Source organism: Triturus cristatus, chromosome 1_1 (assembly GCF_964204655.1).
Source record: "Triturus cristatus chromosome 1_1, aTriCri1.1, whole genome shotgun sequence".
NCBI classification, from domain to species: Eukaryota; Metazoa; Chordata; class Amphibia; order Caudata; family Salamandridae; genus Triturus; species Triturus cristatus.
In genome coordinates, this window is record NC_140579.1 from 127,038,088 (window position 1) to 127,065,584 (window position 27,497).

A 27,497-nucleotide genomic window follows, 5' to 3' on the forward strand; every position below is an offset into this window, starting at 1 on the left:
TTTTGGATAAAGGTCCCAGTACTGAGTCTAGGTACCCAGTACTGGATTACAAAAGTAACGAGAACCTACTGTACCTGCAACTTGAATTTTCTTCCATAGGGAACCATTGACTGTTTTCTCTGAAATATTTTCTAAGTGTCAACTTTTGAAATAGCTAAATATTGTTTAAAAATCATCACAGTAATTAAGTCGACTTCCATCACTTGATTCTAAGTACTGACCCAGGACTGAATCTAGGATTCAGTCCTGGAATTCCAAAAGTAAATCCTAAAAGTAATCTGTGGCAAATAACATGAAACTTCCATTGAACTCAATGCATTATTGTGTTTAAAATAGTGTTGCCTATTGCAACCACTTGTAACTGTTTACAAAAGTCAATTGCATATTGCAAAAGTATTTATATAAAGCATCTCATTCTGAGAAAGTATATTTTAATTCCCATTGTTGGTTCTAAAATAAAACAAGCATATATTTTTTATATATAAACCATTGGCCTAGAGTTCAGTTATTGAGTGTGTGAGACCATTTGCTGACTGTGTGTGTACAACAAATGCTTTACACTGTCCTCTGATACTGTCTTACTGCTCGACCAAGCTACCACTTTAGAGAGTAAGGTTATATCTAACTTTAGCCTCTGTCAAACCCTTGGGGACTGTGGACTCTGTACACCCTGTACCTATTAGGGAACAGTATATACAGAGCCACTTTCTCACACCCTTCGAAGCAAGAATTCAATAAAAAAAATCGCCTGTATGACGTATAAAGCCATACATCACAACTCCCCAAGGTATCTGGCCCAGAAACTGGAGCTTTCGTGTGGAAACAGATCATCCGGGAGCGCCAGCAACCTTCTTCTAAAGCCTCAAAGATTTGCCAAAAAGAAAACATATAACCGCGCTTTCTCTGGTATTGCTCCGAGGATTTGGAATGCACTACCCCCAGAAACCAGACTTAACCCCTCAACTGCCTACCTCAAAAAAGAAGTCAAGCCTCTTCTCATGTCGAAATTTACTTGAACATTGAAGCGGACTCTTTGAACAACCAGCTGGAACATAAGACTCTATTTCGAAATACTGTTTCTTTTGTACATTTTATCCGTTGTTTAACTACCTCACTTGTAAAGCGCTCTGATACCTGCAAGGGTCATGTTCGCGCTATATAAAACTTCCAAATAACGAAATAACTCATTGGACGAACATCAGTTAACTTCGGAGAAGGGTGGATGCTCTTAAGATTTTAGACTGGGGAACCGAAAAGAAACAGGCTTTTAAGTGTATTTACTCCCCACCTTTTGTTTTCATTTTAATTACAAGGTACCGGTATAATGCCTCTGATATGCCCCGAGCCCTGCTAACAAAGACTCAGTGCATGTGCTCTGATCCTTTAAATGGTGCAGGTGATGTCAAGCCCCTAATGTCCGACTCTATTTTATATATGCCCGATTCCATCTTGGTTAATGGAGGTCGCCAGCTTCTTAATCTTAGACAATGGAAGTCGCCACTTTCCCTCATTTATGAAGAATCACTGTCATATCTGCCACTGGACGTAGATGTCGTCTGACATTATCTTTCTTAAAACTATGAAAGTGTCAAGCCATTCGATTAATGACATAGTTACAAAACTTGATGCAACATTTGTCTGGGTCTTATGCAGCCGTGGCTGCTCCTGGGAAGCAGTAGTGGGGTGGGGGGTGGGGAGGGGAGGAAGGGGGGTTAAAAAATAAATAGAAAAAGATCACTTACCTGATGGCCGGCCAGCTGGCCAGCCGCCACCTCTCTTCCGTCCTCTTCCTGATTTCTGCTCGAACAGGAAGCAGAAAGCACACAGACTCCACTAAGCCAATCACTACACTGCAACGCAGCCTTGTGATTGGTCTGACCACCGTGGTTCGGCGCTTAGCCAGATAATGGGAGCCAGGGCATGTTTTCCACCCAGGCTGTAATGAAGGGTCTCTAATGTAATGGAGAGTGGAGAACATGCAAAGTGTGCATGAATGTTTGGCCCCGAGAGGGCCAGCCAAACATTCATGCACACTTAGGAGGGTGCCACCACTCCCCCACTCCCTGCGCTGCCCACCCTAGCCGCGCCCCACAAAACTGTCCCAGCACGGACAAAGAAAATGATAATAACATCGCGTTATCATCATTTTATTTTTCCTTTTTTGCCGTGCTGAAAGACAGTGGGGCGACGCTCTTCCGCCTTAGCCCCTGGTCATATGCCTTCTTTTAATCAGGTCCAGGTTAAGTAAGAACAAATTCAGACATTTAGTGGAAATCGTGTAGTCTGAATTGACGTCCTTTTACCTCATATGTTCATAAGGAAAAGACTGAGACGCACACCTTGATGCACATAATCTATATCAGACATTCCTAAACTTATATCAGAATTTCTAATTTCTGACAAGATTTAGTATATTGGGACTGCCACTTGACCACTTGTCAGGAGAGGTACTTTGCCCAGATTATCGCCCGAGATCCAGCCACAGATGGTCTCACCTACAGCCAGCACACTTCGTAGATGCTACACTTCATCTGAAGCTGATAAAGCAGCGTCCCGGAAAAAGACCGCAGCGTGTGTTTGCCATTCACAGGCAACACTGTCTTCACGCCTCAGTTGATAAAGACAGCCTTTGCTGTCAACAAGCTATGTAATGCATTGCTTCTCCCTAAGAAACTCTAGACTGCAAGTTGATCTGCCTTCCACGCTCTCTTAGTGTAGCACATAGAAGTAGGAAATAGGGTGTTAGGTTTTAGATGACATATTGACCATGTTAGAAATTTTATTTTATACTTATTATTTATAATGTGCCTGTTTTTATAATACTCTGTGTAGTTGTTTTAGATGTGTTGAGAAACAGAGTGTTCCTGTAGTAATATATACTTCTTACATAAAAGTGTTCATTCATCGTTGGTGCATTGAAAGAAGTTCACCTGTGTCACTTGTGGGTGGGAAAGCTCACCTTATAGAGCTACGACAAAATTGTGGATTATGCAACACGTTTAACTGGCTCGTCCAAAATTAACATTACTTATAAGTATGTAGTATGTGGTACGAGGGTTTTCTAGGGCCTGTAGGCTGAAGTGCCTCTCGTGGACTGCAGCACTAGTTGTGCGACCACGAGTACGACAAAGTAAAACAGACTGGAAGGGCAGTTTAAAACTGCTACCTCTATGTCGCTATTTGAAGTAATTGCAATGCCCAAACCTCTCTTTTTACTTTATGTAAGTCACCCCTAAAATAGGCCTATGGAGCCCTAAGGCAGGGTGCTGTATGTTAAAAAATGGAAATGAATATGCTACTTACCAGTATGTATCTGTACTTGGCATGTAGAGCTGCAGATCTACACACTATGCATAGATCGCCATCTGGTATTGGGCCCGGATGTTTGCACTTGTTTTTGGAAAGTCTTTGGCAGTCACGAGGTAGGTGACTCCTCCTTTGGATCATAGTGCGCATGGGCATCGGCTCCATCCTCAGATTGTTTTTCGCCAGCAGAGAAATGATGGAGCTTTGTAAGAAACAGGAAAGATGCCCATGTATGCTGTATCTAAATAAGATAATACTGGAACAGATAAAGGTAGCCGGGGAGGAGGGTGGGCGTGTGTAGATCTGCAGCTCTACATGCCAAGAACAGATGCATACTGGTAATAGCATATTCCGTTCGAGGCATATGAGCTGCAGATTACACACTATGCATAGATTGTATAACGGTACTCACTCCTAGCGGCGACCACCAGTATCTGTTGCAGTGGTTTGAAATAATGTTTTGAGTACAGCTTGGCCCACAGTAGCCTGTTGTTTAGTTTGCACATCTACACAATAGTGTTTCGTAAATGTGTGTGGTGTAGACCATGTAGCTGCTCTGCAGATATCGTCTAAGGGAATGTTCCCTAAAAAGCCATTGAAGCCCCTATCTTTCGTGTAGAGTGGGCTTTAGGAAGAATAGATAATGTACGTTTTGCTTTGTGGTAGCAAATTTGTATGCATTTGACAAACCACCTAGCTATCCCAGATTTCGATATGGGGTTGACCTTGTGTGGTGGTGAGAAAGACATGAATAGTTGTTTGGTCTTGCGAAAAGGTTGTGTTCTCTCTATGTAGTATAGCAGTGCTCTTTTGACATCTAAGGTGTGAAGAGCTCTTTCTGCGACTGTTTGTGGTTGTGAGAAGAACACAGGGAGCTCTACAGATTGATTGAGGTGGAAGGGAGAAATGACTTTAGGGAGGAATTTAGGATTAGTCCAGAGAACAACCTTATTATGATACATCTGCAGAAAGGGTTCCTGAATGGTTAGTGCTTGTAGTTCGCTAACTCTTTCTAAAGACGTAATGGCTACTAGGAAAGCAGTTTTCCATTTTAAGAATTGTAGCTCACATTTATGTAGAGGTTCAAATGGAGGCCCCATTAGTCTTGTGAGAACGATGTTTAAATTCCACACAGGCGAAGGTGGTACCCTGGGGGGAATTATTCGTTTGAGTCCCTCCCTAAAGGCTTTTATGGCAGGTACTCTGAAAAGTGATAGATGTTGTCTATTTTGTAGATAGGCGAGCTCTAGTGGTAGGCCGTCTAGCTTCTTTAATGACGTTCATGCAATCAGAAGGAAGGTTAAGGTAACCGAATTCTAGGACTTTAGGAGCCAGATCGCTACGTTGAGCTGAGCTGGGTCCGGGTGTTGGATCTCTCCATGGTTCTGGGTTAAAAGGCGTGGAGAGAGGTGTAACTTTTGGTGCGGAACTACGGAGAGTTCCAGCAATGTGGTGTACCATGGTTGTCTGGCCCAAGTTGGAGCAACTAGGATGAGAGTTAGGGAATGTTGTTGTAGTTTGTGCACCACTAATGGAATGAGTGGGAGAGGCGGAAAGGCGTACGCAAATCTGCCTGACCAGTTCATCCATATCGCATTGCCTTTGGGCAATGGGTGAGGATATCTCACCCATAAGTTTGGGCATTTGGCGTTTTGTTGGGTGGCGAGGAGGTGTATCTGTGGTTGCCCCCATATTTGAAAAAACGGTTGAAGAACTTGTGGATGAAGTTCCCACTTGTGGATCTGTTGTGTCTGACGGCTTAAGAGATAGGCTATGGTGTTTTGGACTCCTGGGACATGTTGGGCTAGGAGGAATATGTTCTGAGGTATAGCCCACCTCCATATGTTCTGTGCTAGCTGGGAGAGCTGCAGAGAGTGTGTCTCGCTTTGTTTTTGTATATAGTACATGGCTGTCATGTTGTCTGTGTGGACTAAGACAGCCTTGCCTGATATGTGTTTTTGAAATGTTTTTAAGGCTAGGAATATGGCTAGTAACTCCAGGTGGTTTATGTGGAGTAACTTTTGTTGAGGTGTCCACCTGCCCTGTATGGTGTGATGTAGTAGGTGAGCTCCCCAGCCGGAGAGCGATGCGTCCGCTGTCATAACTACTTGAGGAATTGGCTCTAGGAACGGTCGCCCTTTGGAAAGGTTTGTGGTGTTCCACCACTGCAGAGAGCGATGAGTGCGACCGTCCACCAACACCAGATCTGTTAGTTGACCTTCAGTCTGATTCCATTGGTGTGCTAAGCACTCTTGGAGAGGACGCATCTGGAGTTTTGCATGTGGCACTATGAATATGCAAGAGGCCACCATCCCTGTGAGTTGCATGAACACTCGAGCTGGAAGAGAGTGTTGTGGTTGGAATCTAGTGAGAAGAGCTTGCATGTTCGCTATCCTGGCGGGACTGGGATAGGCTAGCGCCCCTGAGGTGTCTATTGTGGCAACAAGGTATTGTTGTGTGTGGGACGGTTGCAGCTGGGACTTGGCGTGGTTTATTGTGAACCCCAGGTGGTGAAGTTGTTGAAAAGTGGCGTGAGTGTGTTGTACACACTGATTTATGAGCTGGCTTTTATGAGCCAGTCGTCTAGATATGGGAAGACATGTATGTGTTGTCTTCTTAGGTGTGCTGCCACTACCGCTAGGCACTTGGTAAACACTCTTGGTGCTGTGGTGACTCCGAACGGGAGTACTTTGAATTGATAGTGCTGACCGTCCACTACGAATCTGAGATATTTTCTGTGAGCGTTGTGAATGGGAATGTGAAAATAGGCATCTTTGAGGTCTAGGGTAGCAAGGAAGTCGCCCTGCGAAAGCAGAGGAAGGACCTGCTGGAGTGTGACCATGTGGAAATGGTCTGAGTGTTTGTATAGGTTTAGGGGTCTGAGGTCTAAAATAGGCCTTAGAGAGCCGTCCTTTTTTGGTATGAGAAAATAGAGGGAGTAAACTCCCTTGTTTTGTTGGTGCAGGGGAACTGGTTCTATTGCACTTTTTTGTAGGAGGGAGATTACCTCCTGCTTTAGCAGTAACAAATGTTCTTGTGACATTGGACGCTGTTTGGGTGGTATGTTTTGGGGGGTAGATGTTAGTTCGAGACAGTAGCCTGATTGAATAATCTGTTGCACCCACTTGTCTGAAGTGATGTTTGTTCAGACAGGAAGGAATTGTTGGAGTCTTCCCCCGACTGGAGTGGAATGGTCTGGGGGAAGTGGAGGGAAGTCATGGGTTGGGGGTGGAGAAGGAGCAGGAGTTGTTATTTTTGCCTCTTTGGTAACCTCTAGTAAAGGTGGATTGGGTGGGAGCGTTGTAACAAGTGGAGGAGCTATCAGAGGGGTAGCCTCTATTGGTGCTTCTGAAGGATGAGCGACGAAAGGAACGTCTGGGAGTTTGCGACTGCAACGCTCCCATAGATTTAGCTGTATCTGTATCCTTTTTCATTTTTTCAAGTGATACGTCTACATTAGTGCCAAATAGGTGTTGCTCATGAAATGGCTGATTGAGTATGGAACTCTGGACTTCAGGTTTAAAACCAGGCATGCCTACGCAGAAGGACACTGGTCTTTATTGCCCTTGAGGCGGTATCTGCCACATCTAAGGCACAACGGATTGAGGTGTTAGTGATGGTTTTACCTTCCTGTATGAGTTCATTGGCCCTGTTTTTATACCTGTCTGGGAGGTGCTGCATTATGGACTCATGCTCATCATAATGTGCCCTGTCATACCTGGCTAACAGCGCTTGGGTATTGGCAATGCGCCATATGTTTGCTGCCTGTGACGCCGTTCGTTTGCCAGAGGCGTCCAGGAGTTTAGATTCCTTATCTGGTGGTGGTGCGTCACCTGATGACTGGGAATTGGCCCTCTTCTGTGCATTGGAGACAACAAGGGAGTCTAGAGGTGCGGGGCCTTTAATGTAGGCTGGATCAGTAGGGACAGCCTTATACTTTTTCTCTATTCTCAGGTTGATGACTCGTGCCCTGACCGGGTCTTTAAAGACCTCTGGTGCATGCTTAATGACCCCTTTAAGCATGGGTAAAATTGAGGAGGACCTTTCTGTGGTGTCAAAAGTGTCCATGAGAAAATCTTCCTCCACGGGGTCTGTATGAAGGGCAACTCCGTGGTACTGGGCAGCTCTGTGGAGGAGCTGGTTGAAGCTGATATTGTCCTCTGGAGGGGAAGGCCTGGAGGGATAGATGTCATCTTGTGGGGTCTAAGGGACGTCTGGGACGTTATAATCGTCCCAGGGGTCTGGGGAGCCAGTAGGGGTAGGGTCCCATAGGGGTTGATCGTCTGCACCTCCCCCTGCATCATCTGAAGTGTTGACATCATCATCATCTACTGGAGTAGGTGATGGTGTAGGAGAGTGGTGTGGTGGGAGAGGAGGAGGAGGAGGAGAAGGAATCCTCAATGGTGAGGTAGCAAAGTCTCTCTTTTTTGGTGGTGAAACCGGTGCAGGCGTATCTAGAGGTCTCTGCTTGATGCTGAGCATTAAGTGACCAGTCTTAGGATCCTTCACAAGAGTTTTTTGGGTAGGATCTGGGCGAAACAGTTCTTCTGTGGGGGGCAGATCCTTTGGTGCCGACGGTGTTGGTGCCGTAGGTTTTTTCGGGGTCGACTCGGTAGCGGTTCTGGCTTTGGAACCGTGCAATTTTGCAGTGTCTTTAGCCGATGGAACCTGTTGTTTTCTCGGTTCCGAGGTCTTTTTCAGCTTCGAAGCATTGAAGTTGGGACCCTTTGGTGGCAGTTTTTTGGTCGGCTCCGAGTGTGTTGTCGGTGTCGAGGAGCCGGTGCTAGTCTTCGACGCCGAGTGCTTAGATGTCGAAGCAGTGGTCGGCGTGGATGAGGAAGAGGCGACTTCTTTTTCGGTGCCTGTGTATGTTTTTCAGCACCGAGGGTAGGCTGACTCGAGCCTGAGTCACCTAAAGGCTTAGTAGGCTTCTTTACCGGGCCCGAAGGCGGGGCATGGGAAGCAGTCTCTCGGTGTGCACCTGGGCCGGAAGGCGAAGGTGTGACCGAAGCCTTTTTTGATGCTGTCGAAGTGGGGTTGGGGTCGGGGTCGACGTCTGTACTCACGGCCCTCTGTGCTGCAGTGATGTCCTCGACGTCGGAGTTATCTGCTTCGGAGGCACTGTTGATTCTTTCAACCCGCGCCTGCTCCGGCACATCGACGCCTTCTTGGAAGATGTTGTTGGGGATCGAAGAAGACGAGCGAGCCATTGTTCCTCTAGCTTGTCGGTCCCGGATCATCTTCTTTGAGCGGAAGGGGGGCGCAAGCTGGACAGTCTCTGGCCTCGTGCTCCGGTGAGAGGCAGAGGTTGCACACCTCATGCAGGTCGGTGTGGGGAAATTTCGACCCACATCGAGGACACTTTTTGAATGGCGTCCTTTCCATGAGCCAGAAGATGAGGCCCAGGTAGGCCCAAAGGTCTTCGTCGACGACCGAAATCGAAGACTTCAAAGTTGTTGAGAGTCGCGTGGATTGGGAAAACGCAATCGAGACAATACCGTCGAAAAGGGAAGGATTGCGCGTCGAAAGAGAAAATCGTTAACGGTTCCGAACTGGAGCACGAGAAAGCATCCAAGCCGGATGGCGGAAAAAAACAATCTGAGGATGGAGCGGTTGCCCATGCGCACTATGACCCGAAGGAGGAGTCACTTACCTTGTGACTTCCAAAGACTTTCCAAGACAAAAACAAGTGCAAACATCCGGGCCCAACACCAGATGGCGATCTATGCGTAGTGTGTAATCTGCAGCTCATATGCCTCGAACATATACGTTTTCATGATCCAATAGTAAAAACCATAAATTGTTGTTTTTACTGTGGAAACGCTACTAGCCCCAGTGGCAAGTACAGCGTTACAAGCTGACACCGCAGCCCTGCTAACATATGAATATGACTGCTAACGTTGGTACTGTAAGCTATCAAAAGAATCAGTGCATTAAATCTGAATTCATGGTGAAGTCAAATGTCATGTCAAGGGTGAGCAAAGTGCAACTTTAGAAGTTGCCACTTTGGTCGCCCAAGGTTTCCAGGGCCTGTTAACGGTTTTATTTGGGGTCTGTCCACCAGACAGCTTTCTGCCCTCTGGGGAAGATGTGCTAACGACTCCCAGGGAAAAAACAATCCAGTTAGAGGGAACCTGCTAACCCACTGGCTACCAACCGTGTCCTGCCCTGAGGGCATTTTCTGAGCATAAGAAAGGAATCCTTGGCACCTCGAACTCAGATCTTCACTGGACTGAAGGACCAAAGAAGGACAGCTATGCTGCACCAAGTTCCCAGCGAGGGGAGGCTGCAGCGACACGGACTGCCCTGCTGCGTCCTGCTTGTGGAGAAGTCATCTCCCAAGCCCAGCAAAGGCAAGAGAGTGCAAGGTTCAGCCGGCTGACCTCCTCTTCACAGAAGAGTGTCTTAACAGCTTAAGTAGCCTGCTAAGGGCGAGTAGCAGCATTGATCCCAGGATCGCCACTCTCCACCGTCGTGCAGCACCAGGGACCAACACTCAGAAGTTGCACCCAAGTCTGCTAGAACCGGGAGAGACGTCGGAGTGCAGCTTGGTCACCCTGAAGGCAAGCTACAGCTCGGAGAAGGATTTGGCTGTAACCGCAACACCGGACGACTGATAGCCAAATGGCAAATAGACTTCTAACAGCCCGTCGACCCTTGTGGCCTGGATCACCTTACTATGCCTGTGGGCTGAGGAGTAGCCACAAGAAGACCTCCAGACTCCCACACAAGAAGACCCCCAGGTGACCGCATTGCACCCACAACATCCGTAAGTATATTAAGTTTCCTGTATCCTCAGGATAACTTCTATAGGAGATAATTGGAATAAGGATAAAGTGTCTGGAACTGACTGGAGACTGCTTCTTCTGTTGAGGCAACTATTTCTGAGAGTCTTGCTGGTACCCTCACAGGCTCCCTGCTAGAGTCTGTCTCCCAAATTAACTCTAACTGACCGCATCATAACTTGCCAAACTTTTTGGTGAAAAAGTTTAGTGTCAAATTCGCTGAGTTTGCCAATGCTTCTATGTGATTGAATGAAATGCTCTGATTTACTGTACCTTGCATAATATACCAACTGGTGGATCTTTTCCATTGAGGTGTAAAAAAATATATACAAATATGCTTTTTTTAACATAAATTGGTGTTGGATTTCTTGAGTGTCTCCGTTATTTCTTCTTCAATTGTTTTGTTCCTGTTTAAATGCTTTACGCTTGTTCCTTTGTGTAAGCGTTGCTGTTCAGAGCCACAGCTACACAGGGTTGAACTGAGGACTTAAGAAACGCAATCTACTGATCCTAAAGAGGGTGGTAAGTATAATTACACAGTGAGGTCGCACAAGCACACCATATAATACTCTCCATTTCCTCACAAGAGAATAATGTCTTGCCGTTTTACTAGACCTTTCTGCTGACACAGTAAACCACCTCACACCCTCATAAATATCCTCGGTGAGATGGTAGACAAGGAAGGCTCGGTGGTGTACTGGCTCAAATCACATCTGGAAAACTGGGGGCAGAAAATAAAAATAGCCAACTCCCTGCCAAACGCATTGTTAAACCAAGGAGTCCCACAGTCTTCCATATTATCACCAAAATGTGCAGAAACCATTAGCCACACTGCTGTATGACAGAAAAATCTACTACTCTTTCAAATTGGATGATATTCAGCTGCGCAAGAAGATCGCCTCACTAAGTAGCATCTAATATGTAAATCAAAAACTGATGGATATACAAGTCTGGATGACATACCCAACCCTCTCATAACATAACTTCAACTGAATTCGCCCCCAAATGTTACCACCCCGTACAACCATGGAATAACAATAGGGAGATCCTAGGGCACAATACGGAGGCCATACCCTATGGAGGGTCACTTGGCTTCTTACGGTCTTCTAGCGCACATACATGCCGAAGCAAAATGAGGGTGAGATCCGCTGGAGCCTCTAAGACTATTAAACACCACATCCAGCAGGAAGATTTCTTGCAAGTCATGCAAGCTCTGGTTTGGTCGACTGTAGTACGGCAACTCACGGCTACGTGCTAGTCCCAAGATCCACTGAGCATGTTTTAATCAACGCTGCACGCGTCAGCAGAACTGCTCCCAGGAAGAGAAGATCTGACCACATCATCTCAATGCTGATCCCACTCAATCAGTTACCAATAGAATCCAGGAGTAAGACCAAACTATCCTGCATCTCGTACGAAGCCATCCGTAAGAGCCCCTACATACCTGCCCAAAACTAAACGTCTCAGGCAGATGAACATCTGTGAGGAGCTGAGCCACACTCCTGCTTGAACATCCAGAGCTAACTAGGAAATGCAGTAAAGATATGGAACTCCTTACCCCTCAATCAGAAGACATCCTACAGATCAAACCTTCAAGAGGGAGCTGACAATGCTTCCTGCTCTGGATGAGCACATGAGGACCACTGAGCAAATTTCAATGAGTAGGTGAAATGGGGGCATTTGGGGTAACTCAGACCTAGGGACCTCAACAAGCGGCAAAGCGGGGAGAGACTGACTGGAAATGAGTCTTTTTTTAAAAGCTACGCAGAGTGTTACCCGTTTTGGTGGACTCGAAGAAATCAATTTCCTGCCTCACAATAGCCTTGAAGAGCAGGACACGGAGGCGGCGGAGAAGGCTGGCCATGGTGAACATGAAGAGTCCTCCTCTGCACCCAGCGGAGAGAGAGCTGTGGAGAAGGAGAGATGGGGGTTGAATAAACCAAAGTAAGAGGTAATCACCTGTGGGTGTGGAGAACAGAAAAACAAATCTTGTAAGAGAAGAATAAAACATGAGAATACCATATGCTAGAAGCAACGGGAGCCTTGGGCCTCAACGCTGAGTGGGCTGGTTTGGAAGGTTCACATGAACTGGGGGTACAGCACTTCACACAATGCCCTGGCCCTGCTCTGTCGACTCCCCCCAGCTGCCCCGCCCCACCTCCCACGCCCTTACCTGTGCCAGCCAGGCCTGCACTTCTGTGGGCTCACACAAATGGCCACAAGTGATCTCACACACATGGGCATATGCGTGGGCTCACACACATGGGTACATGTGGGAGCTCGCACCCATGTGGGCTCACACATGGGCACACATGTGGCTCACGCACATGGCACACGTGTGGGCTCACACACATGGGCATACACGTGGGCTTACACACATAGGCACATGTGTGGGTTCGCACACATAGGCACACACATGGGCTCACACACATGGGCACCCATGTAGCAAATTTAAAGAGGCAATAGAGGGATGATGAGGAGGTGAACTCTATTTGCCCGCAGCGCCCTCTTAGAACCAGTCCAAAGGCACCGCAGCTTGTGAACAGAGGTACTCCCCTCGTACCATGAATGCACACATGGCGCAGACCGACTGGTGTACCTCATGCATTAAAGGAAGGTTATGTTGAATTTGTATTATCAGCAAAAACCAATTAATGTTGCATAATAGTAGCAAACAGCATACATTTGTGAGCTAAGAAGTCACTGAAAAACAGAAAAAGAGAGAGAGAGCGAGACAGTGAAACAAAGAGCGCGAGAGAGAGAGAGAGAGAGAGAGAGGTCAGACATAGTTATCAAGAGAGAAAGAGTGAAAGGAGTTAAAGACCGAAGGAGATACTAAGGTCACAATTCCTGGCAAGTCTGCTCCAGACCAGTTTCTAATAAGGCTGCTAAACTGGGCACTATTTCATTAGTTAACTGCAGCATCACCTGTTAAGTACAGTATGTGTGTGATGAAAGTGGGCTGCCTGAGACTACATTAGCTTTAAGCCCCATGTGGTGACTTAAAACAAACAAATGTTAGAAGTGAATTAGTCAATTAATCTACAAGTCACTCAACAAGCTGAAATGTATTCAGTCAAGAAAACAATAATACAGGGATCTATACTTCAAAAAGACAAACTACAATTCACAAAATGAAAAAATTAACTGAGATAATACATTTTCTATCATGAATTTCACATGTTAGGAAGGAAACACATCATTGACTTTACAATGAACCTATCCTAAGACACGAATGACAGAGAAAATGGGTTTGATTGTCGACGTTTCAGTCTTTATAGTGTAGACATCAGTAAGACCATCTTCAGGACATAGGTTCTTTGGTGTATTGATGACTCTGATCGTAAGTTCCAAAAACATGTTAGATGGCATCAAAACACTGTTGATAGAGAACATCTAAAATTGAAGTAAACTTAGAAGTGGCTACTCGTGGGGCGATGGCTCACCACAGGATCATATTTCGTTAACCGGGAGAGACGCCCGTAAATACAGGGGTCTCACTCATCCACTTAAATCGGTGTGGTGCCTGACTAGTCGTCCTCACTTTCAGATCGAGTAGTGACTACTCGATCTGAAAGTGAGGACGACTAGTCAGGAACCACGAGTAGCCACTTCTAAGTATACTTCAATTTTAGATGTGCTCTATCAACAGTGTTTTGATGCAATCTAACATGTTTTTGGAACTTACGATCAGATTCCAATTCTGTCAGGCTCCTTGAAATAAAATATTTGAAAAGAGAGCGTCCCATGGACAAAAGACCATGATTGTAAACTTTATAGGCAGGCATTGTTGGGAGAGGAAGGGGGTCAGTAATGATGTCCTCTGTAAAGAAATCCCTCTTTTTGTATGGTCATCCCCAAAGTTTTTGTTGGGTTAGATTGCCAAACCGGGTGTTCCCTGGGCATGTAGTTGTCAGGAAGCCACACCTCTTGGATGGGCTACCAAGCTCCACACACACAGAGAAGCCATCTTAGGAGTGGGCAGAATAGTGCACTCTGGGATAGCTAGATGCCACACATTGCAGGAGGTCATCATCAGTGGGAGGGGACCTGGTAGCTCATTGGCTAATAAATGCTTCATCCCCTAAGGGCACTTTCTGGGCATAAATATAACAATCCTAGCACAGATACCACAGATCACATCTGGATTGGAGAGGGGACCATAGAAGGAGTGGCCTTGTGTTCTCTGAACGTGGCAAGAAACGCTGCACCAACCGCTGGACTGGACCTGCTGATCCTTGAGCTAGCAAGGAGAGGTTTGTGCCTGTGGGGACTGGCTCATGGCAAAGTCACTCCTGAGCCCCATACAGAAAAGGTGAACCCCAAGTGTCAGTTGGATGACTTCCTGTTACAGCACCAGGGCCATAAAAGGGCCAAGAAAGCGAAAGAAGCCCGCCTTGGCTAGCCAGTAGCCACAATCTCTTGATCAACACTGACTACCAACTTGCTGACGAAGATGAAGTGCCAACATTGAAAAGTCGCATCCGAGTCTGCTGGACCTGGGAGAGTTATCGGAGAGCAGTTTGGCTGCTCCAAACCAACACTAGCCTTCACCAAAGGGTACCACTGGTTTTGCAGTGACCATAGACCAGTAGTCCAATGGCAACTGGACTTTTGCCAGACCAAAGAGGACTTTGAATGACATCAGTTCCTGTAGCCATAGTCAGTACACCTGGACCGTGAATCAAGAAGTATCCTACAGCATGTTCAGCCGCTTGTATCCCTTGCATAAGGACTTCTCCATTGATGTCTATGGGGGTCACCAAAAGAGCTTTGAACCGGACTGGAGACTGCTCTGGCCCTCTTTACCTCCTTACCGATGGAGAAATGTCACCCAAAGTGGGCCCGAATAGTTGAACACAACTTTCTAAACATTTCGCAAAGTTTCCAAACTATACAGTTATCAGTGCTTGTTGGATTTTTACTGTGATTTACGTTTTACTCAAAGATCTATTTCCCCAGAACCCTCCGGCTAATTGTGTTCATTCTGGTAACTAAACATTCATAAATATACGATCTGTTTGTAGGAATTGGTTTTGGATTTCTTTTGTGTTGAGTGACTTTCTTATTTCGTTGATTTGTTTCTTCTAAATGCTTTACACTTACACTTGTTCCTTTGTCTAAGCCTGACTGCTTGAAGCAACAGCTACTCAGGGTTGAGCTAAGGTTGTACAAACGAGGCTGACTGGACCCAGTGAGTGAGTGTATTCCACAGTGAGGTCACACAACCACACCATATAATACACCACTTTCCTCACAGCCACCAAGTGCCGGAAAAGACCGTGGGAGGCTCACCAAGGACCTATGTTTATGCTTTAGACAACTGTCAGCCGTCCAGGCAGCCTCAGTGAACAGGAAGGAAATTGGAGATGGCATCAGGAGTGTAAAGTGTTAATTCACATCTGCCAGAGCGGCCACAAAGGGACTGAAGAGGGTAGGACTAAATCGCGAGCTTTGTGATACCCGGCAGTTAGGCGTCCATTACGGATGCCGCAAATGTGGAAGAACCTGGCCTACAGGCTGTTCGTGATGTTTACGCAGGCTTACTGGAAATATCAGGATTTCTTCCTGAATGAGCCACTGAATTTGACATTTATACTGGTTTCAAAGCACACGCGCAGATCAGGCCATAATATGTGGTACATGTAAAGCTGATTTACATGTCTGTATTTTTTTATCTGTGATATTTATAGATCATGCTGCTGTAACTGTCATGTGCAAACACAATTTGAGTTGGAAGGTTTAATCAATTACCATTGCTATCCTGAGCTACAAGTCTGTGTGGAAATAACACAGATTGTCATAAAACACAACCCAGGAATGCCAAGGTCGTGCACTGTGAAGAGGTGCAGCACCTCGGTCAGTTTTTAGCTGATTGGCAGCTGTCGTTGATGGAGCTTAGATTTCACCTATAAAATGTATGCATTATTATATGACAAAAAGCTGCAGACATGTTTTAAAATGGCACGCAGATTGTGGCGCAATCAAGATGAAAACATCATAATGCTTCAGTTTGGAGGTGCTTTTATGTGAAAACATGCTTAATTAGTTGAACAGCCATGCTTATATGTCATTAATCCATATGTAATCTCACTATAGAATGCACATTAATTTAGAAAATGTATTTGTACCTTTAAAATGGCATCGTGTATTTTTGCAAGAGTAGAAATGTGCTGAGTTGTGTTTCACAGTGTAGAAAACCACGCGATTTTAGTTTGCTTTAGTGGACTAAAAACTGAAACATTACTTTGGAAAGGCCCCTGATAAAACATCCTGCCTATGCTTCCTCCGACCTTCAAAATGTTGCATATTTTTGTAGCCTGTTTAAACGTGGAGAGAAGAACACACTTTTTTTTCATAAATCACAAGACTGAAATTTGAACAGGAACAAGCCTGATTAATGACGTATCCAGTCAGCCCATGGGAGGATGATGTGTCTTGAAGTTTTCTGATTGGACCAGCTATTAGGACTGAGCACGTGAACTTTTCCTTGAAATATGGCTTACAAGTGGGAGGAGCGCCTCCTTTTTGTCTTGCTTTTCGTCTCTCCAGGCCCAGTTTCTGTGCTGGACACAGAGACAGGGAGGGGCTGCATTCTGTGGGGGCTATGGTGCAGCTTGAGACAGAGACACAGACTAGCACAGCGAAGCAGAGGGAAAAAGCTGAAATGATCAGAACAGATTTAGATTTTAGGTGCTAAATTGCATTTATTTCTCTTTATGGGATATTTTTGCCATTATTAATTATTGATTAACCTTGTAAGACTTACTCTTTTTTCTTAGAAACTCTTTAAGAGTTTTGACTGACAATTTGCACCACATTTCCCTTCCTATATGTGATGCTTATATGCAGACTGTAATATGTTCTGTATTAATGCTATTTTTCCTATTTTTCAATTCTGTAACCTGATTGATATTTGACTAATGAATAAAGAGTCAGAGAACCTTAACTTTTCACTTAAAATAAAACCCTTTAAAAGAACTCACCACTCTCATTATTGCCTCTAATATTGATTGCATTTAATATATATATATATAAAGTCTCCTGTTTGGTGAAACACGGTCATCAAAAGATCCATCATTTTTCACCCTTTACAGCGGTAAACTATAGGTGATGTGGTTTTGAATAGGGAAATTACCAGGTAATTACCGCTGGATCATCGTCAGGGTGGGGTGCATGTGAACTCACAGGCTGTAGGTGTTACTAAGGTGTTAGGTCTGACATCACCTCTCTCGCCTCAAGACTAGTAGAGCTTTCAAAAATCTCCCATCTGTTAACACACATGCTGCTGTAAGATCTTCAGACCCAGTTCGATGACAGACATGCTTCTCCAAATTCCCTAAAAAGGTGGGCTTTGGAAAGCAGAATTTAAATATTCCAAAACAAAAACCTAGTTTTACCCAGGGGTGGAAGCAGCGCTGCTGTCGCTGGACCCCCGTATGGCATTTGATAGTATAGAGTAGCATTATCTATTAGAAGTCCTGAGGCGGTTTGGTTTCGGCCCTCAATTCCATTCATGGATCAAGCTGCTGTATACGCAGCCCCTGGCCAGAGTTCGAGTTAATGGTTTGGTGTCCCGTTCTTTTGCTCTCCGGAAGGGTATGAGACAAGGGTCCCCTTTATCACCGATCTTATTTGCACTGGCGCTCGAACCACTCGCGGCTTGGGTCCGGGGGGGCCCGGTAATATCGGGCATATGAGGGGGAGATCAGTGGCAAGAGAGGATATCATTATATGTGGATGACGTTCTCTTATATGCAATGAGACCACGGTGCACAATCAACCGGCTGCTTGAGATTTTTAAGCTTTTAGAAGGATACTCTGGATACCAGATCAACTGGGATAAGTCTCTCCTATATATGTTGTCGAGTGGGCCACCCTCATTATTGGGAGCAGACTCCAAGCTACAGATTAAAGATAGTTTTAATATATCTGGGCATACAGATATGGAAAACAGGCTCAGAGTTTTTGGCAGAGAACCTAAAGATGTAACCCACTGGAGGACGCTACCGATATCCCTTTTGGGTAGAGCAGTCCTCTTCAAAATGATGTCCCTGCCGCGATTACTATACATTATACAAAATACCCCTTTCCCCATATCAGACAAATTCTTTAAAGACGTGGATAGGAGCTGAGAACGTTGCTGTGGGATGGCGGGGGTGCACGGATGGCTCTGGCCAAACTACAGAAGGGGGTTTATGAGGGAGATTTGGCCATCCCAGATCTTCAAAAGTACTACTGGGCCTCGCACCTAATGGTCATTAATGATTGGGCATTTGCAGATAGGAATGACCCGGCGTATAGGGTGGATCATGGGGCTATGGGGACCAACGGCTACTTCGGCGCACTGTATGGCCAAGTGAGAACGGGAAACATGCCCCCACATACTCAGATAGTATTGACAGTGTGGTCAAAGACCAATAGGTTTTTGGGTTGGACCATCCGGCTAACCGAGCAGACTCCCTTGTGGAACAGCGAAATGCTCCGGGATGTAGGTAGACTGCAGGGCTTCTCGAAATGGAAATTAATAGATATTGTACGCCTAGGAGACGTGTGGAAAAAGCAGGCTGTGATTACGTTTTCAGAGCTAGAGAAAGAATATCAATTGGCGCCCACAGAGCACTACAGATATCTGCAACTGAAGCATGCGCTGGGCAGGCACCTCAAAGATGGGGATCCGATCCCCGAATATAGTCCACTAGAGGACAGGTTACTATTAGACCCCATTCCGGAGAAGGCTCTGTCATGCACATACAAGAAGATAATAAATAATTCCTCAGACCTACTCATAAAGCTGCAGGGGGCCTGGGAATCCGATGTGGGCCTGTTAGAAGATGACGATTGGGCGGAGGCGGTGCAGAGTCCTAGGGAGGTGGCGATCCCGGCACAATTCAGACTGGTCCAACTGAGAATCTTGCATAGGTCATATTATACCAGCACACTCATGTTCAATCTGGGACGTATACTAACAGGAATGTCAGAGGAGGTGCACTCAGAGGGGTACATTCTTTCATATCCTGTGCGAATGCCCAATAATACAGAAATATTGGAGGAAGGTGACTCTGATTATGTCAGAGCGATTGAGCAAGAAGTCCCCCTGGACGCCAGGTGGCACGTGCTATGTGTCTCCGGGGAACGAATTGGCCCAAATATCAGAGAATTTGGCTACAAGTGGCTGCAATGGTGGAAAAAGAAATGTTGCAGGGGCATGGGGGGCAATTCAACCGCCGAAAGTGTCACAATGGAAGAGAGATATGGACTGGTGCTGTGCAGCAAAAAATGACAATCTATGAGAGCCAGGGCTGCCCCAAAAAATGGGAGAAAGTCTGGCAGTGATGTGAAGATTTTAGGGGGAATAGGGGGATATCTAGTAGTTAGAAGGGGAGGGGTTGGTGGGTGGCTGGCGTCATCCAGGAAGAATTCAATTGTGTAATGATTATTTCCGCATGTCCATAAGCCGCAAGTTGTGAACGTCGACGAGAAACTTGTATTATAACTTGTACCTATGTAATGTGTATGGATGCTGACACTTGTTTAATAAAAAAGTTTTTTTTAAAACCTTGTTTTAACAATTTTCTTGAGGCTCCAATTTGACTCACCCAAACTAAAACCTCTGTACAATCTACCTTAAAACGCCTTCTTCACACTTGTAGATCAGCAGCGAAACACAGTCTAGGGCTGCAAATACTATCCAGATGGAGAATCTTGGGCCCTTTTTTTATCACTACTTCATGCAGCACAACGCATCAAGCCACCTTGCTGCGCTGCATGAAAGGAAGGGGGCAGGGATGCGGTGTACTAGACATTATATGCCGCAGTCCTGCTCTCTCCTAGCGCTGGTGCACAAACTGCTGCCTAGTACAGAGGCAGGCACCCTTGCACCATGGTAGAAGCCTGCCTTCTCTCCAGCCAGCTGTGCTGATGTGGGAGCCCCGCGGGCATGCTATAATGTATTCCACCCACACTTCATCCACTTCTGGGGGGTGTGGGGCAGGGGATCGCGCTGGGTGAGTGAGTAGGGGTACATGGTGTAAGGGTAATTAGTCCTGCTTTTGTCTTCCTGTCCGGTCCTGTCCTCTAAATATGTATATAAAGAATGCATTACCTAATGCTTGTTTCTTATGTCCTAACCCCACTCATGTACTGTTTGTTGTGTTGCACTTTTCCCTTTGTTCTGGAGACTTGGAACTAGTTTATCTTCTGGTACTCCGAGCACTCTACATATAAATATATATGGGACAGATTAAAGTATGTTTCTTTTTCTAAATGTATGAACTCAGTTGGCCCATTGTCAGTGAAATTGCTCCCCCTCCCTCGCAGCTCCACCAGTAAGTGAGGCCTGCCCCTGCACTCTCGAGTGTTTGGTGCTCAGGGTCCTCCTCCACCCGCAGGCTTCCCTGCGCCTCATCCCTGGTGGTCCAGTGGACCTCTATCTCCTTTCTCTAGCTCCATTTTTCACTCGTTTTTTCACTCGTTTTTCACTTGTTTTCCCCCTCGTTTTTCCACCCTCTTTTTCTTCTCCTTTCTGCACTTTTCTGCATTTCTGCTCCTTTCAGCTCCATTTCCTTTTTCCTTTACTCCTCCTTTTCCCTCCTTTCCTGCCCGCTTTCCCTGCCGCTGGCGCACCCGCGGCCTCTCCCCCCAGCACGACCAGCGCGACCGGCCCAATCCAGCTCCCCTCCCCGCTCCCGCCTCCCAGCTGTCCAGCCCTCCCCAACCCCTACTTAATGCCAGTCGCTGCGGGGACAGGCGAGCAAGACCACTGACCCATTGTCAGTGAAATTGCTCTCCCTCCCTCGCATCTCCACCATTAAGTGAGGCCTGCCCCTGCACTCTCGAGTGTTTGGTGCTCGAGGCCCTCCTCCACCCGCAGGCTTCCCTTCGCCTCATCCCTGGTGGTCCAGTGGACCTCTATCTCCTTTCTCTAGCTCCATTTTTCACTCGTTTTTCTACCCTCTTTTTCTTCTCCTTTCTGCACTTTTCTGCTCCTTTCTGCTCTATTACCGAAACCTGGACCAACACCCCCTCGGGCCACACATCGCCATCGCCATTCCCCAAGGATACAAGATCTCCAGGAAGGACCGCCCCACCCGCCCAGGAGGAGGAATCGCCGTCGTCCACAAATCCACCCTCCGCCTGAGCACACTCCCCGACGAAACCACAGACCTGATGGAACACCTTCACTTCAAGATACTGACCAGCCCTACCACCACCCTCCGAGGAACCCTCATCTACCAACCCTGGACCACGTGGACCGTTCACCAACTCCATCACGGACATCATCTCCCGCATACCATCACATCCACCAACTACACCCTGCTGGGAGACCTCAACTTCCACCTCGACAACCAACTGGACCCCAACACCACATACCTCTTGGACAACCTCCACAACATTGGACTCTGCCAAATCGTGACCGAACCAACGGATTCAGCAGGACACATCCTCGACCTCCTCTTCACACCAGGAAACTCCATTACCTTCCGCCACACCACCGGACTCCCATGGACTGACCACCGATGCATCCACTTCACCTTCAGAACACCCACCATCCACAGACACCAGAAAATGCTCCCACGAAGAAACTGGACCAGAATCACTGACGACCAGCTCACCTCCTCACTCCACCCCAACCATCGCAGGAAACGATGACCCCAACACCGCAGCCCGAACCCTGCACAGATGGATCTCCGACAGCGCCAACACTATAGCCGCCCTCAAGAAAAACAACAACACCCACGGCAAGAAAGCCAGATGGTTTACCACCGAATTTCGAGAGTCGAGAGTCCAGATGCACTTGCCGCCACCTTGAAAAGGTCTGGAGGAACACCAAATCCACAGAAGCACACAACAATTTCAGAGCCGCTACCAACGCCCACCACCAACTCATCAGAAAAACAAGAAAAAAAGCGCTTGAAGACAGAATCTCCACACACGCACACAACAGCAAAGAACTCTTCAACATCATCAAGGAGTTCGCCTTAACCCACCAGCGAATTGACAGACATTTCTCCCTCACAAGACCTCTGCGACAAACGCAGCACCTTCTTTCACCACAAAAACAAGAGCATCTACGACAAATTTGACGAAGACAACCAACACACTGAACCCCCCCGCAAACCACCCCCGACACCCTGAAGCCAGCGATTGACAACTGGACAGCCCTCACCACCAAAGACACACTGAAGACAATGAAGTCAAGCCACTCCGGGGCCCCCACGTACCCCTGCCAACACCATGTCTTCAACAGAGCCGCCGACACCATCGCACCCATACTCTGCCACACCATCAACCGCTCCCTGGCGACAGCCTCGTTCCCCAAACGACTGGAAACACGCCGAGGTCAACCCCCTCCTGAAGAAACCCTTGGCAGACCCCACTGACCTAAAAAACTACAGGCCCATCTCCCTGCTCCCGTTCCCAGCGAAAGTCATCGAGAAAGCTATCAACAGCCAACTAGCCACATTCATCGAAGAGCACAACATCCTCGACTCCTCCCAATCCGGCTTCAGAAAAACCACAGTACGGAAACTGCCCTCCTCGCCACAACAGATGACATCCGCATCCTACTGGACAAAGGAGAAACAGTAGCCCTCATCCTCCTCGACCTCTCAGCGGCGTTCGACGCAGTCTCTCACCGCACCCTAATACGCAGACTCCTCAACGCAGGGATCCAGGACAAGGCCCTCAAATTGATCCGCTCCTTCCTGTCTGGCAGAACGCTGCGGGTCAGACTCCCCCTTTTCCTCTCGGACCCCACACCAACCACCTGCGGAGTCCCTCAGGGGTCCTTCCTCAGCCCTACGCTCTTTAACGTCTACATGGCTCCACTCGCCCCCATTGTCAGAACCTATGGACTCAACATCGTGTCATACGCAGACGACACACAACTCATCCTCTCCTTATCCAACTAACCCAACACCGCCAGACACAACTTTCGAGAAGGCATGGAAGCCGTCGCCAAATGGATGAACAACAGCTGCCTACAACTAAACACCAACAAGACAGAGGTACTCATCATGGGCCCAAACCCAGACGCCTGGAACAACACCTGGTGGCCCCCCGCTCACGGAAACCCGCCCACCCCCACATACCACGCATGCAACCTGGGAATCATCCTGGACTCTGAGTTCAAAATGGACCACCAGATCAACTTTGTCTCGTCCTCCTGCTTCCACACCCTCCACCTCCTACGTAAGACCTTCAAATGGATCCCCCTCGAACACAGAAAGACCGTCACTCACGCCCTGGTCACCAGCAGACTCGACTACGGCAACGCACTCTACGTAGGAATAAACAAAAACCTCACCGCAAGCTACAGAACATCCAGAACGCCGCCGCAAGACTGGTCCTTAACCTGCCAAGACACTGCCACATCTCCCAGCACCTGCACACACTCCACTGGCTCCCCATCGAGGCCAGAGTCACCTTCAAGATGCTCACCCATGCACACAAGGCACTCCACGACACCGGACCAGCATACCTGAACAGCTGATTACATTTCCACGCACCCCAAAGGACCCTACAATCAGCCCAGCTCTCCTACGCCGTGGTCCCCAGCACCAGGAAGACCAGATCGGGAGGCCGTTCCTTCTCCTTCCTCGCAGCCAGAGCCTAGAACGCCCTTCCGTTCCACTTCCGACAGACATCGCTTCCCATCTTCACAAGAAACCTCAAAACCTGGCTCTTTGACAGACCTCCTACTTGATGGACTGGAACCTGCACCTCCCCCCCACCCTAAGCGCCTTGAGACCCTTATGGGTGAGTAATCGCGCTTAACAAACGCCTGATTGATTGATTGACATTGATGTTGTTGAGTGCCACTTAGTCTGTGGGGGACCTCAGAATACTGCCCTGTAACCTCGGACTGTCCTAGCACCCCAAGTAAAGGACTCACTGATGTTTGCCTGATGGTTTTTGGCGGACACCAGAGTACTGCCCAGTAAACTCGGACTGTCCTAGGACCCCAAGTAAAGGACTCACTGATATTTGCCTGATGGTTTCTGGTGGACACCAGAATACTGCCCAGTAACGTCCGGCTGTCTTAGGACCCCAAGTAAAGGACTTACTGATGTTTGACTGATGGCCAATGGAGGACACCAGAATACTGTCCCATTATCTCTGACTGTCTTAGAACCCTAAGTAAAGGATATTCAGATATTTGCCTGATGGCCTCTGGAGGACACCAGAATACTGCCCAGTAACCTCTGACTGTCCTAGGACCCCAAGGCAGGGAATCACTGATATTTGCCTAATGGCCTCATGGGGACACCACTGGCGGCTGCAGTTTGAGACCCTCTACTGACCTGGCCATGGAGAATATGGACATGAAGAAGATGGCGGCGAAGAAGTCGGCCTCTTTGTACTTGGAGCCCAGAATGTCGATGACTCTGCCGGTGTAGTACGGGATGAACATCTCGCCTGGACAAGAGAGAGAGGAGAGAGGGTGAGTGATACAGACTGTGCACTCCCTGCCCCGGCCACTGGACTCCACTGTGCAAGAAGCAAACAACACAACTTACTCAACACTCAATTTACTCACTGCTTCTGACCCATCGAGAGAGGTGAAGAGTTAGAGGAGGGTGCCTGCCTCACATCCCATGAGCACCTCGTGGCAGGGGGTATCTGCACTCAGAAGGAGGAGTAAAGGGGTCATGGCTCACTCTCTGTAGAGATCATCAACCATAGAGCTGCAGCCACCTGGAGTGGCGAGGCGCTATATCTCACTATCTGAGCTCAGACAGCTGGGCAGGGGGGCTGTGTCTCACACCATGAGGGCTTCTTGGCACTGGCTAGAACTGCGGCCAGCTGCAGGGGCCAGGAGCTGATTCTCACACCCTGTGATCTCCTTCACACCTGTAGTAACAGCAATGAGCTGGAGGGGTGAAGAGACGATAGATCTCACATCATGTGAGCTCTTACATGCATGTAACTGTGGAGAGTTGAGGGGGCGGGGCCAAGAGCTTCATCTCACACTCTGTGACAGCCCTGGCACAGGTCACACCTGCAGGAGTGACGGCGCCGGGTCTTACACACTCTGAACTACTTGGCACAGGTTATCATGTTTGTCAGTTGGAGGCATGTGGAGGCCCCGTCTCACACGCTGTGAGCTCCTCAACATTGTTTTTAATTTACTTTGTACCTTTTTACTTCATATTTTTTACTGAGGAATAGCATCCGTTTTGAATTTTAAATTGCATTACTTCGAAAGTGAAGCGTGTGCCATCCAATTTACATTCAGTGCTACCATGAAAAGCAACACTTAATTTATATTATCATTGATATGGGTTTAAAATAACAGTAACACTCATCAAAGCACCTTAAATACATTTGTTAATGTGACACGAAGCAATTTAATAATAGTGCTTAATCCTATAACCTCAAAATCATAACCCCATAATTCCTGTACCCAAACCTTTAACTCTATATTCCAAATCACTGACCCTATAAACCAAACACTTAACCCTGTATTCCAAATCCATAACCCTATAGCCACTGCACTATACACTTACCCTCTAACCCATTGCCTTAGCCACTGTATGCTATACACGTAACCCTAACCTTTTATTCCCTTAACCCCAAACCCTAGCCCCATAATCCTTCTACCCCAAGCCCTTAAACTTTATCACTATACCCCAACCCTTAATCCTATACACCAGACTGTTAACCCTACACCCTTATCCCCAACAGTCAAACCCTTAACACTACGCCACAGACTCTTAACCCTAGATCTTTTCGCCGTATGCCTCACCCGTCAATCCTCACGCGCCGTTCCACATCCATCATTCCTCATGCACTGTTCCACCTCCATCATCTATCAATCGTCATCCATCATCTATCAACGCTCATCTCTCATCCATCACTCCTCAAGTGCCGTTCCACATTCATCACTCCTCATGTGCTGTTCCACCTCCCTCATCTATTATCCCTTGCCCATCACTCCTCACGCACCACACAACACCTCACCCATCACTCCTCATGCACCATTCCTCACCCATCACTCCTCATGCACTGTTCCACCTCCATCATCTATCACTCGTCATCCATCATCGCTCATTCGTCACCCATCACTCCTCATGCTCTGTTCCACCTCCCTCATCTATTATCCCTTGCCCATCACTCCTCACGCACCACACAACACCTCACCCATCACTCCTCACGCATCATTCCTCACCCATCACTCCTCATGCACTGTTCCACCTCCATCATCTATCACTCATCATCCATCATCGCTCATTCCTCACCCATCACTCCTCATACGCCGTTCTACCTCAATCATCTATCACTCTTCATCCATCATTGCTCATCCCTCATCCATCACTAATCACATCCCGTTCCACATTCATCACTCCTCATGAGCTGTTCCACCTCCATCATCTATCACTCGTCATCCATCATCTATCATCGCTCATCCCTCACGTGCCGTTCCACCTCCATCATCTATCACTCTTTGTCCATCATCTATCATCGCTCATCCCTCATCCATCACTCCTCACGCACCGTTTCACATCCATCACTACTCACGCGCCATTCGACCTCCATCATCTATCATCGCTCATTCCTCACCCATCACTCCTCACGCACCATTCCTCACCCATCACTGCTCGTGCTGTTCCACCTCCATCATCTATCACTCGTCATCCATCATTGCTCATCCCTCACTCCTCGCGCGCCGTTCCACATTCATCACTTCTCATGCGCTGTTCCACCTCCATCATCTATCATCCCTTGTCCATCACTCCTCACGCACCATTCCTCACCCATCACTCCTCATGCACTGTTCCACCTCCATCATCTATCACTCGTCATACATCTATCATCGCTCATCCCTCATTCCTCACATGCCGTTCCACCTCCATCATCTATCACTCTTTGTCCATCATCTATCATCGCTCATTCCTCACCCATCACTCCTCACACGCCATTCCACATCCATCACTCCTCATGCGCTGTTCCACCTCCATCATTTCACTCTTCGTCCATCATCGCTCATTCCTCACCCATCACTCGTCATGCGCTGTTCCACCTTCATCATCTATTACTCTTCATCCATCATTGCTCATTCCTCACCCACCACTCGTCATGAGCTGTTCCACCTCCATCATCTATCACTCTTCGTCCATCATCCATCATCGCTCATTCCTAACCCATCACTCCTCATGTGCTGTTCCACCTCCATCATCTATCACTCTTCGTCCATCATCCATCATCGCTCATTCCTCACCCATCACTCCTCATACACCGTTCCACCTCCATCATCTATCACTCTTAGTCCATCATCTGTCATTGCTCATTCCTCACCCATCACTCCTCACACACCATTCCTCACCCATCACTCCTAATGCGCCGTTCCACCTCCATCATCTATCATCCCTCATCCATCACTCCTCACGTGCCATTCCACAT

At 47.4% G+C, this 27,497-nt stretch overlaps 1 protein-coding gene across 1 annotated transcript in view; it reads right to left on the bottom strand.

Annotated features, from left to right (window-relative positions):
* LOC146869761 (antigen peptide transporter 2-like) overlaps nucleotides 1-27,497 on the bottom strand; it is a 289,288-nt gene that overhangs the window by 200,052 nt on the left and 61,739 nt on the right. The window contains exons 3-4 of the mRNA XM_085614455.1: nucleotides 24,398-24,512; nucleotides 11,868-11,998 (exon numbers count right to left, since the gene is read on the bottom strand). Of these exons, the coding sequence (XP_085470581.1) occupies nucleotides 11,868-11,998; nucleotides 24,398-24,512 (246 nt within the window). The remainder of the gene's footprint in view (nucleotides 1-11,867; nucleotides 11,999-24,397; nucleotides 24,513-27,497) is intronic.